General features: G+C 39.2%; 1 protein-coding gene across 1 annotated transcript; it reads left to right on the forward strand.

The window, feature by feature from the left end:
* Positions 1–7,784: 7,784 nt before the first annotated feature.
* Positions 7,785–11,004, forward strand: lrrtm4l2 (leucine rich repeat transmembrane neuronal 4 like 2). Its single transcript, XM_034117645.1, has 2 exons — positions 7,785–8,057; positions 8,464–11,004. The coding sequence occupies exons 1-2, from the start codon at positions 8,054–8,056 to the stop codon at positions 10,080–10,082; spliced, it is 1,623 nt and encodes a 540-aa protein (XP_033973536.1). The 5' UTR covers positions 7,785–8,053; the 3' UTR covers positions 10,083–11,004.
* Positions 11,005–12,284: the final 1,280 nt, after the last annotated feature.

Here is a 12,284-nt window from a genome sequence, read left to right on the forward strand (position 1 = left end):
TATAAGTACTCATTATACCGAATGGCCCTTCTTAATGCTGCTGTAAATGACCTCTTAATGTTTATATACATACAATATGTTGTTGGAATATAATTACTAATGCATTAACATTTAATTTGAATGCAGCCAATGGTTATTATCCATTTGTTGTCCATACGACTTTTCTGCGGCTCCCTTATATCAAATTATTGATTTCTTACACTGCACATAGCTTTTATTCTTGTATTTATCTGTTTCATTTTATTTCAGCTTGTTTTAATTTTCTAGCATACAGGCTCTTCAACCATCACAATTTATTTTAACCATCCTTTTATAGTGTGTATCTTTTTTCACTTTGTCTGATGCTTTTAATGTTTTGTGTCAAGCACTGCCTTGTTGTTGGTATGTGCTATAAATACATTTGCCTTGCCTTAATGTTTGCCTTAATACTATTGGGTGGTATACTTTATAAGAATGCATTACTCTTCAGAAGTTCATTATATTTGTTGTCACAACTTAACCTTCAAGTAACTAAATGCTAGCAGGGGGCTAAAAATAAGCAATTGTGTTCATTTTAATGTAGTGAAACAGAAGTAACATAAAACAAAAGTCCCTCAAGAAGGAATTTAATTACATTACAGTAAATGTACTTTCCTTAAACTACTTTTGTTATTGATTTAAAGTCTAATTGTTTGCGGTTGTGGTTTTAAATGCCTATGGTTTAATGCATTCACAACAATTGTATACCCTAAATGCACCTGACGCTGTATCAGCAGTATATATTTATAATTATCTTACCTGTTAAAGTGTTGGTTCGAGTTGTATCAGCTGATATGATTCTAAATTAGTGTTTCATAGGTAAACTATAATTAAAATATGAGCTAAGTCCACATTTGTGTCGCCATAGAACAGAGTAACAAGCGAGAAAAATCGTGTACATTTTCTTCTACAGGTAGGTACGACACGTAAGCCAAATCAACTGTAACACATTTCTTATTTTGCTTTCTCATATTTTCTGACAATGTATTAACAATAAGCACATTGTTTGTTATTTAATTAGAAATGCTATAAAACAACAACTTAGAAATGCTATAAAACAACAACAACAACAAAGGAAAACCACAGATGGGTCGCAAAGCATGTATATTTTTATCTCATTTATTTGGTTTTGAAAGCCATTTTTTAATCCTTGCCAAGAGAATAAGCTACGAAAGCTCAGCTGGTATTTCTTCACAGCTCATCGTTTCGCATGTTATTGACACTGAAATGCGTCACGTGTAAACAAAGGGTGGTCTTAAGACCTCGTAATGGGACTGTGAGTCAGGGTCAAAGTCATCACTTCTAATGGGTCCCTCTGCACTCCTACTTAATGAGTAGCCTAATTAGGGGTGATGGACATTAATGAGCTCATAGTGAAGACAGTTTTTTGACGAGAAATCAGTGGCAACAAAAATAAAACTGATCCATTTAGCACTTCAGCGGCAGTCACTGATTTAATTTCCATTGTTAGATCAATACGCTAACTGGAGTTGAAGGACGGGGCATGTACCACACACACACACACACACACACACACACACACACACACACACACAACACACACACACACACACACACACACACACACACACACACACACACACACACACACACACACCAAGGTGACTGGAAGTATGGCAAATGCATTACCATACATAGCGCACAGGTTTGAATGTAGAATGTCCTTCAGGAGAGCATTGAGCTGCATTACTGCTAAAAAATAGAAGTGACATTTTACCAGATTTTCCTCATCTGTTAGGATTTGTGACAATTGTGACTTTCTTAGTTTGTCACGATAATACGCAGAAAAGTACTTTGCCACAATTTAAGTTAAATATTTGTATTTCTAATGGTAAAACTTGCCAAAAATAAGTGGAGTCCTATCACAGCTATACTCACCTTTTAGTAAGCCTTACTTGCTCTTCCATAAATCAACCTTCTCAATTGTAATCCAGCTCTGAGCTTTACATTGTATTACTAACAGTCATCAAACCAGCTAAATGTGTTTCCCATATAAGGTGGGGATGAGGATGTGGGAATGTGGCCAACCTTTCTGTTCAAAGAGAGTGCATTTTATGAACTCTAAAGGGTGTGTGGTTTATGATACCCCTCATCCTCTCTTCATACAATTTAAAGAAAAACATGCCCACACTCGTCTTTCAAGATGTAAATGATCATGAATTGTGTCCTCCGATTTATTGTTGAGGTCCAAAGGCGTTTCAGTTCCGGCAGACACAATGACGCTTGTACAGAGACTTATTTTTAAAAACTACCTTTTTCAGAACTGTTTTTGTGCCTGATTGCCCTCAGAAGCAACTTAAATCATCTGGTGCTGATTAGCAAAAAATCGCACACCCCACGAGAGCGCGATTAAAGTTAATAAAAGGCAGCATACAGTATTACACTACTTACAATAAAAATAACTGCATTTCAATTATGAGATACAAAAAAATGTCAAGAGCACAGCAGCGTAGATATTTCCACAAGATACCATAAACGTTTCCAGAAAGAACCCTGAAGGTAATAAATAATGATAACATATAAAAAGAAACCAGCAGAAAAGGGAAGAATATTAACATAATAATCAGAAAATATATCCGAAAAATAACCAAGAAATCATCTCAAATTGTCTCACCCTATTGTTGCTTAGATTCAATTCTGCCATTTAAATCAGAAATGCACATATCCGTGGTATATTTATGGTAGAAAAGTTTTCTATATGTGTATGAATATACTATAAAATTCAGGTCTGTTGTTCCGAGTGTTATACTTGTTGGTCTGAATATTGTCACATCTGTAATTGATTAATTGCCAGTTATCTCCCTTCATAATCACTTAACAATCACAGCACGTCGCTCTCGTGCAATCATCCTTTACACAGTTTTTTTTTGTATTCCCTGTGGTCTGTGCATCAATTCCTATTTGTGTTGTCGAACAAATCTGACATGACCCACTTTCACTTTTACATTTCATCTGTTTTTTTGGGCTGTCTTTTGGGATTCCGGCATATGCGAGCAATGCAGAGCTGCATGGATCAATAATTAAATTATAAACAGTCAACTTTCAACATTAGAAGCAATATCACTCACTTTTTAAAGCTTTACCAAGTTTAATAGTTCTTGCTTTTTATCTGCCTTACAGCTGGAATTTGACTGCTTGTCAAAACATTCCTCAAATAAAATGTGTTGTGTTTTGTGGCCCCGCTGACTCCTTGATGATCATCTGTCGTTTTTTGTAATGTTCCCACAGGCGTCATCAAGTAAAATTCCACTCAAGAGAACAGCATGCCGCTCTCTTCTCATGAAAAGCATGGAATCCCCAGCCGTAAACGGGAAAGGTATGGTGTCACCATATGCACTCACCTCACTTTGCAAATAACTCCGCAACCAAATTGCTTCCTATGAAACTTTAATGACTGTCTGTGACTGACTGAGCCCTGAATAATAGAGCAAGGGAAGGACCTGCTTTTTTGCAGCATAATGACTCCCACTGAAACAAGAGTGAAGAAATGTATAAATAGTAAAATAATTATAACAAAGAAAGACTTAAAACCATGTGGAAGCCGGTTTATTAACCGTGACCCTGACTCCTAAATGTGTAACTTACCTTAATTACCCACCAATAACACGTACAAAGTGTCCAAGCAGCAGGTAAATATTTCGGAGGCAGAGGGTTGGTCCCAAAACATCTGGCACTTAATCCCCTGCTGCTTCGAAGAGTTGAATGAGGGAGGGTAAAAAAAGAAAAATACTGCATACACTGGTTATTTGAAACACCAAGGGCTGCATACTGACTTTGCTCTGGCATCCTACTGTCTGTATGAAGCCATTTCTTTATCATTCACTGATGATGTCTCTATGTGTGGTTTTTATCCACGTAAAAAAGTTCTCCCTCTGCGTCAGAATACCTAAAGTGCAGGAGGAATGTTTTTAAGTTTTCTCAAGATAGAAAACTAAAAGTTGTTCAGACGACTTGGATTCATATTCGGTTTCATTGCATGCATGTGTGAAGAGCAACCCCTCTCTTAAGACAAACTCACATTGAAGTAAAATCAAGGTTAAATCAGGTATCAGGTTAAACAGAGGTTAAGCCAAGTTAAACATGTCCTAGACCAAGCTCAAGACAGGTTACAACACAGTTTAAACACAGGTAAACCAAGTTGAACACACGTTAAATCTGGCACAGGTTAACACAGCTATACAAAGTTAAACCTAGCACATGTAAAACAAAGGTAAACCAAGTTAAATACAGGTTTAATCTAGCAAAAGTTCAACACAGTATCAAAGTTAAACCAGGTTATATCTAGCACAGGTAAACCAAGTTAAAGATAGGTTAAACACAGGTAAACAAAGTTAAACTAGGTTAAACACATAAAAGTAGGTTAAAGCAGGTTGAACTTTTCGAATAGCGCTCTCATGCATAAGGAAATACCTTTCTGCGAAGAAGCCTGTGAGGATCAGCTGGTGATGCATTATAGAGATGGTGATAATGGGCTTCTGCATTTAAATCCTACGTCAAGCAGCCACTTGATAGTTCCCTCCAAATGAGCGCTCTCCTGCGTGCATCACAAATGTAAAGGTTGTTTTTTGCACTTCAGTTGTACATTTCCTCATTCATAATTCATCGCTATGGCACAGCACCGTACCACAGGGCAAAGAGATTTATTTATCAAAAAGTGTTCCCAGTTGTGCCTCGAACGGCTCTTCTCTAAAACTGAGAAGGTGGAAGTAAAGGTGGAACAGGTAACATTTTTTACATTTATTCAGAACCTCGAAACATGTTCCACTTTCTAATTTTACACTTGGCCCTGTTGCTACAAATTATCAGTGTCTTGTGTCTGGTACACTATTATTTTCAATCAAATGTTTTAGTGACTCAATTATTTGATACATTATAAATTACAGTTTATATGAGTTTAGCAGCTTGATGAAGTAAAATGCAAACAGGTTTCCCTGATTATGTCCCTTACAGTAGCAGAGGGTTGGATCATTCTGAAGTTAATGAAACAAATATATACAGTATTTATTGTTTGTGCCGAGAGATATATTGATATGTCAGCAATAACTTATATCTTAGTTCAAAATATATGCATTGTGCTAGAATATTTAACAAAAAATACGAAAACATACTTTTTTACAACATAAACAGTAGAATATGATATTTATAATTAAGTGTTGCCGGCTGAATTAAGTTAAGTTAAAGCCTTTTATTGTCATTGTACACAGAGTATAACGAGATTCAGAGTGCAATTGAAATGCAGTGAGGGGTAAGAAAGGAAGGCTGTTGTTTTAATTTAATTTAAATTGTTTTAACTTAATTTTACTTTAACGGATATCTCAATGTTTCCTTTTCCCTAAAAGCCTCCTTTCTTGCCAACTCTTGCTCATCAACCTGTTTTTTTAACGCACCTTTTTATTTTTCATGTTAAGTTTTCAAGTGTCAAAACCACTTTATCTGCCTTTGTGGTGTTTATATATAGTGGGGGGCGACAGTACAGACCAAATTAAATAATAAAACATACTGTAACATAATGACACATAGAGACCCCTTTGTGTTTAAACAGGAAATGAGGAAATGTAAATCGGTCCTGTCCATCATATCCAGGTCTGAATGCTCTGTCCCATCAGACTGTAGACTATTATTCAAGGGGAGACATCTCTCTACAGACAGCAGCTCATACAACAGCACATTCACAACATACAATGACGGACAACTGAACACACTCCATTAAGCACAGCCTTTTTTTAAGGTGGCAATGGCTGCAGGGATCCGGGTTGTGTCTCCAAAGTGAGCCCTTTCACAGTTTACAGAGTACTTAAGTACATGTTTAAACACTGCAGGGCATGTATTGAGTGTACACACACAGCGGTTAAAACAAGTTTACACACACGTATGATGCTTCAAATAATCACATGTTCAGCACTTCCACTTTTATTTGTTCAACACAAATATTCAGCTGCTTTTTAAAGCGATTCTTCTTCATTCACAAAGGAATTTGTGAAATATTTGTATTTGTAGGGTTATTCAAATCTGTAATAAGTCTTAAAGATCGGCAATCAAGATCACGAAAGTGCATTCCTTCCAAAAAATCTACTATATAGAGGACAGCATTGTTTTTAATCATGTTTGCATCCTTGTATCACTCATTCAGGCACCAGAATTGTCATGTCTGTTGCTTGTTGACAAAATGCTGGACAGAATATTCCAACCATGTTTGTCTTTTATGTGCAAATAAAATGTTAATGAAGCACCTGAGTTTGAGTGACTGAAATGTCTGTGTTTGCACGAGCGGCGGGGGATATTCTGAAAATCACATCATATCTGTCTTGAAATGGTTTTCCAAACACTCAAATTAACGCTGTGCTCCTTGTCTGATGGAAACACAAATACAGAACATTTGTCAAATACCAGAAAATGTCATGCAAATGGCTTTTCCCAGTGTTTTTCAGCCTCACTCTGCGGCTTGATTGTCACTGTGCAGAACATTTCCCTCCTCTTCAGGTGCACATTTCTTGAATGACATATGATGCGAAAGTGTGCCCTTTGAAGAGATGATTTTGTTTGACATTCATTTGAAAATGGTGTTACTAGGAGTTCGAGAGGTATAATCTTCACACAGAATAGATAATGCTCGCACCTCTTACAGTGGACCCCTGCTGTGGAGTTCATGGAGCTGATTTCATGAATACATTTCTTCTCAACACAATTCACAGGCATTAGAGAAAATTCAGTTTGAGTAGGAATATTACCACACTCCATGACAAACATCGATATGAGTTCATTAGCTTGTTTCTTATAACCCCAAGTCATGTGTGTGCTTATTGCTCTCTCTCTCTCTCTCTCTCTTTGCTGTATGTATTTGTACGTTAACTTCAGCAGCTCTTGAAACAGGACACTTCTGTCTGTGTGCACAAGGGGCTGCTGTTACCACACATTACAACTCAGACTCTCAAAGTCTCAAGAATGTTGTTTCCACACTGTTGTGTCCAAAGCCATGAGTTTCTGTGCAAATCAGCAATAGAAAAGTGTGAACAATGAGTATGAAAATGACCACAGAAGTACAGGTGTCCCCCACTCTCCTCCTACTCAAATCCTGTTTTTCTTTTCCTTTCTGTTGACTGAACATTTTCATAAGCGATTTCCCTGTTGCCACCTCTTCAGCAGCATCCCTACACACCAAGAGGTGTTAACTGTTTATCTACACACTCCCTCTGCTGCCTGAGAGTGTGTGGTCGGATGCTGTGTGTCAACATCACACCTAATTCCTCACATAATTATGATTTTAACAAGCAGCTGATGGGGACCCCAAATCCTCATTACTCAGCTTCCTGTTATTTCCTGTGATTCTTTTTTAATGAGTGCTAATGAATGAACGGTTGATTTTGATTAAGGAAATATTATTTCATCATCATGGACAAACCACATTTTATCTTTTTAAATGTATGTTAGAAGTCAAAGATCCCCCCATTGAGCAAGGTAAATATATCTTAACCTGTTTTACAGTATTCATATTTTGTGAATATTTATTTAAATAAAATATAGACAATTCATGAAAGAAATTACAACAACTAATTTAGGTATAAAATAAATACTAGCTGAACATGCCTGGTTGGTATACTGTATGTTTATGACGCCTACGCATCGGAGTAGGGGAGAAACAGACAGAAGGAGAGGGAGAGAGCGAGGGGGGAGAGAGAGGGAGAGATACGGAGAGAGACGGAGAGAGACTGCATGAAGTGAGGTTTAGTTGGCGCTCAAATGGGTTATTGCGCACACAGCAGGCTGAACTATAGCGAGAGGCGACTCCAACTCCGACCCGAGTGAGGGCGTCCTGTTTCCGTTCCTCAGACACACATTAGGGGGTTTACACCGCTGCGGAAAAACTTGCATATATTTGATTTTCTCCTCTAATTGAAGACATAAGTGATGCTCGGTATGTGGATCGACTCTGAGGCTGCGTGAACGGCGGTTTTCTCATGTGAGAGCAGTTTAATGTGCTCTTTATTTCAGAGGATTACTCCTTTCCCCCCTAACGATGGGTAAGTCTTTTTTCACATTTACTGACACAGTTTCCCTCTTTTGAGGCTGCATGTAGCCAAAACGACAGCTATGATCAATTATACTTGCACATTTTAACAGTTCCTAAACTGGATTTCTGACATTTAAAGAGTAAAGAGGAATCCTACTGTTTAATAAAAAGAAATGTACATTGAAATTCTATTTCCCCTTGGTTGCACTTGGTTTTCTGTATTTTCACATGTCCTCACCTTTGCTAACATCAGCCTCTTATTAATTCTTCATGAAGCAGGTCTGGTGTCTCAGACATCAGACCTCAAGCTGCTCCTCCCTACATTATTTCCCCTTTAAAGAATATATTTATCATATTTTCTTATGTAAAAGTCTTTAAACCCGTTGATTGCTTGGGCCCCACTCTACCCCCAACAGGTTCTGTGATGTTGGACTGGAGGTTATCGTGGCTTCTTCTGCAGGCAGCTGTTTTGCTGCTGCTCAGCAAGGGGGAGAGGATGTGCCCTGTGAGTTGTCGCTGCGAAGGGAAGATTGTTTATTGCGAGTCTGGCATCTTTCAAGGCATCCCAGAAAACATCACCACGGGATGCCAGGGTCTGTCTCTGCGCTATAACAGCCTGTTGGTTCTGTTGCCGTACCAGTTCGCTCACCTCAATCAGCTTATCTGGCTTTATTTGGACCACAACTCCATCAAAGATATAGACGCTTTAACATTTCATGGTGTGCGCAGGCTCAAAGAACTCATCCTCAGCTCCAACAAGATAAGTGATCTTCACAATAACACATTCAGCGCTATACCAAACCTTCGAAACCTGGACCTATCCTACAATCAGCTGCAGTCTCTGCAGCAAGGACATTTTAATGGTCTGCGAAAGCTACAACATCTCCACCTTCGATCTAATGGCCTGAAACAGATCGTCACTCGTACGTTTATGGAGTGCCGCAGCCTGGAGTTTTTGGACTTGGGTTACAATCGCTTGCGGAGCCTCATCCGCACAACCTTTTTAGGGCTGTTTAAGTTGAAGGAACTTCATTTAGAGCACAATCAATTTTCCAGGATTAATTTCTTCATTTTCCCACGTCTAACTAACCTCCAGGCCCTTTATTTGCAATGGAACCGCATACGATCCATCAATCAAGGTGTGCCTTGGACCTGGCACAAACTACAGAAATTGGACCTGTCGGGGAATGAAATCCAAATGTTGGATCCGGCGGTTTTCCAGTGTATGCCAAACTTACAAATACTCAATCTTGAATCAAACAAGCTCAGCAGCGTGCCTGTACAAGCCGTGGCAGCGTGGACCTCACTAACAACCGTCAGCCTGGCAGGTAACGCCTGGGACTGCAGCCCGAGCATCTGCCCTCTCATGGGGTGGCTCATGAACATCAGAGAGGCCAAGGACATCAGTATGATATGCAGCAGTCCCAAATCTGTGCAGGGTGAGAGAGTTGTGGATGTGGTGAAGAATCACTCAACGTGTGTGGACATTTCACATGTTTTCTCAACCACCGCTCTAATCTTTCTGACCTCCACCCAAGTTGTGAACATCACAAATCCTCTCTCTCCCTCTGGTGTTACAGATTATGGTACAGAGTCACCTGTACAGAGGTTATCCCCTTCATCTGTTCTACCTACTGAGACTGACAGAAAGACAACAGAGTCCACAAACATGAGCTCCACATCACCCTTCTCCCCTGAAACCCCTACATCGTTTATCCCAGAGCTTCACTTTGAACATATGGCTTTCCATAAAATCATTGCAGGCAGCGTAGCCCTGTTCCTGTCAGTGGCATTGATCCTTCTGGTTATTTATGTCTCGTGGCGGCGCTACCCCAACACCATGAGGCAGCTGCAGCAGCACTCAGTCAACCATAAGCGCAGAAAAAAGGCCCATAAGCAGGAACAGGACCTTAACTCTCAATTGCAAGAGTACTATCTGAGCTACCATTCAAACTCAGAGACAATGGACTCTCTGGTGAATGAGTCAAGGCCGTGCACGTGCACCATTTCAGGATCCATCGAATGTGAGGTCTGAGCTGCCAAGTCCACCTTACGAGACTCAAAGTGCAATTGCTGAGCAGAGGGGAATATGCTTTTTCCACTAGATTAAGTGCTTTCATCTCTAATTTGAGATGATAGATTCTGCAGCACTGATGAAATACTTGGGGGCATAGTACAATATCATTATGTGCACATAAGAAGAAGACTGGAACAGAGGGATATATTTGGAGCTAATTATCACTCTGACTGACACCAGAACAGTGGTGGGGTCAGCCAGGTTAGCTGCCTACCATCCAAACTCAATGCCTGGACCTGTGCTTCAGTAGAAGGCAAACCTGTAGAAAGACTGATCTTATTCCATGTCAAACTTTATCGCAATTGGAAGATACCAACCAACAAAGCCACTTTTTACTTGCTAGTTTTTTTTTTTTTTATCATGTAGCTTGTAAAGCATAGGAAGTGTATCTTTGAGTCAAAGTGTGAGTGTGTTGTCGGGATGATAGTCTTCTGGTTTACTAACTTGGTTGGTACAGTGTTGCCCCTTATTCTCACATGATGCTATTCTCCAGCTAAACTGTACATTTGGCATACTAGTGCAGCAACTAAAAGCAGCAATACCCCAAGAAGTGGAGGACATCCCGTCCTGAGATCTTTTGCATGAATTCATTCTCCCCACCTGAGATCGTCCTTTCTCTTATTTAATGATCATTTGTAATCGAGGACAAAGTTGCGTTTTGGTCATTGTGGTGAATGAACGCCAAACTAACTAACTATATTCAAGTCTAATCTCAGGACTGATGTTTTCAAAGCTGTAAAAATGTGTCTTTTTTATTGATTATTCCTTCCATTATGATCATGCATTGTTTGTGTAAAACATAACAGTATGGGTAATTGGCGTTCTATGTGATAATGACTGTAATTAAAAGAAGAAAAATGACAATTGATGGAGGAAATGATGTGTTATGAGAATATCGACAACTGGTGCATCACATGGAGGTACAAATATCCCTTCTCTAAATCCATGCATTGTGCTTTTGATGTTATACAATTCATTGGATTTGCAGCTGCATGCAAGAGGAGCTGACATATTTTCCATCACGTATCTTGCTTTCTGGCTGTCTTCTCTTCTGTCCTCTCCTGGCTCGACAGTATTGACAGTAGTATTGATTTTATCTGGATTACACATCTCAAACACAGGGAAGCCTATGTCATTCTCTGGGACATAAATGCAGTAAAAAAACGCTGTTTAATACTCTCGCCTTTCTGGTAAATCAGTTTGATTTTAGTGCAAGTGGTGCCTTAAACGGTGATGCCATTCTTTGTAGAGGAGACAAAAAGATGTGTGTCCATGAAACCAAAAAACGATTAGGAATCACTCTTTTATACAACATGTATTCTCAGTCAGTTCTGAAATACTGCTCTTGGGTTGTGAAAGGATTGGGAGAATAGAGGCTGCAGGCTGCTGAGGGACAGTGTTACGGGTCAAGGCAGTTCTGCTATTACAGAGATATCAACCACTTTGATCTGTCTTTTTCTTGTCCCCTCTTTCCTTCTCCCCTTGCTCGTACATTTTTTTTCACCATCTTGCTCACTGTGAGCCGAGGAGAGTAAATGAACCTGCACCCGGGGGACATATGTGCATGTGTTAAAGCAGGAAGGCAGGATTAAGCAGTGCTGGCGTGAGCGTGTTTAAGCTATGAAAAAGGTGTTTTATTTTCCTGTGTGAGAAAATCTAAAAACAATAATCTACTACAGTCATTCCCTCACAGCTGTCGGTTGTTATCTCAGACATGTTGTGAAGTAAATAAATACATTTGATTTCTCCTCCGAGTGATCAACCATTAGCATGTTTACACATCTGTGCGGATTATGTTGAAAGTTAGACTGGTCAAAGGTTCTCCAGATAAGGATTTATGATCTCCTATAATTCACTTTCCAAACATGACTCAGGCTTTTCTCCCCTCCAGGCAGGCATGGAGGCACGCTGCCAACAGAATTTATATCCATATATTTAGTTTCTAACACATGCATATATGATGAATTTCCTCTGAGGGCCAATTGGAAAATATGCCAGGGCATACAACAAATGTAATACGAACAGAACAAATGATTTGTTGATATAGTTTTGGCAGATATTGTAATTAGTGTTTGATTTGTCATATAGTGACTGATGAAAACCAATTCCCTGTGTTTTGAAAATATTTTGGTGTTGTGTGGCTGTGAAAAGATTGCTGAT

This window comes from Trematomus bernacchii, unplaced genomic scaffold, assembly GCF_902827165.1.
Source record: "Trematomus bernacchii unplaced genomic scaffold, fTreBer1.1, whole genome shotgun sequence".
NCBI lineage: Eukaryota > Metazoa > Chordata > Actinopteri > Perciformes > Nototheniidae > Trematomus > Trematomus bernacchii.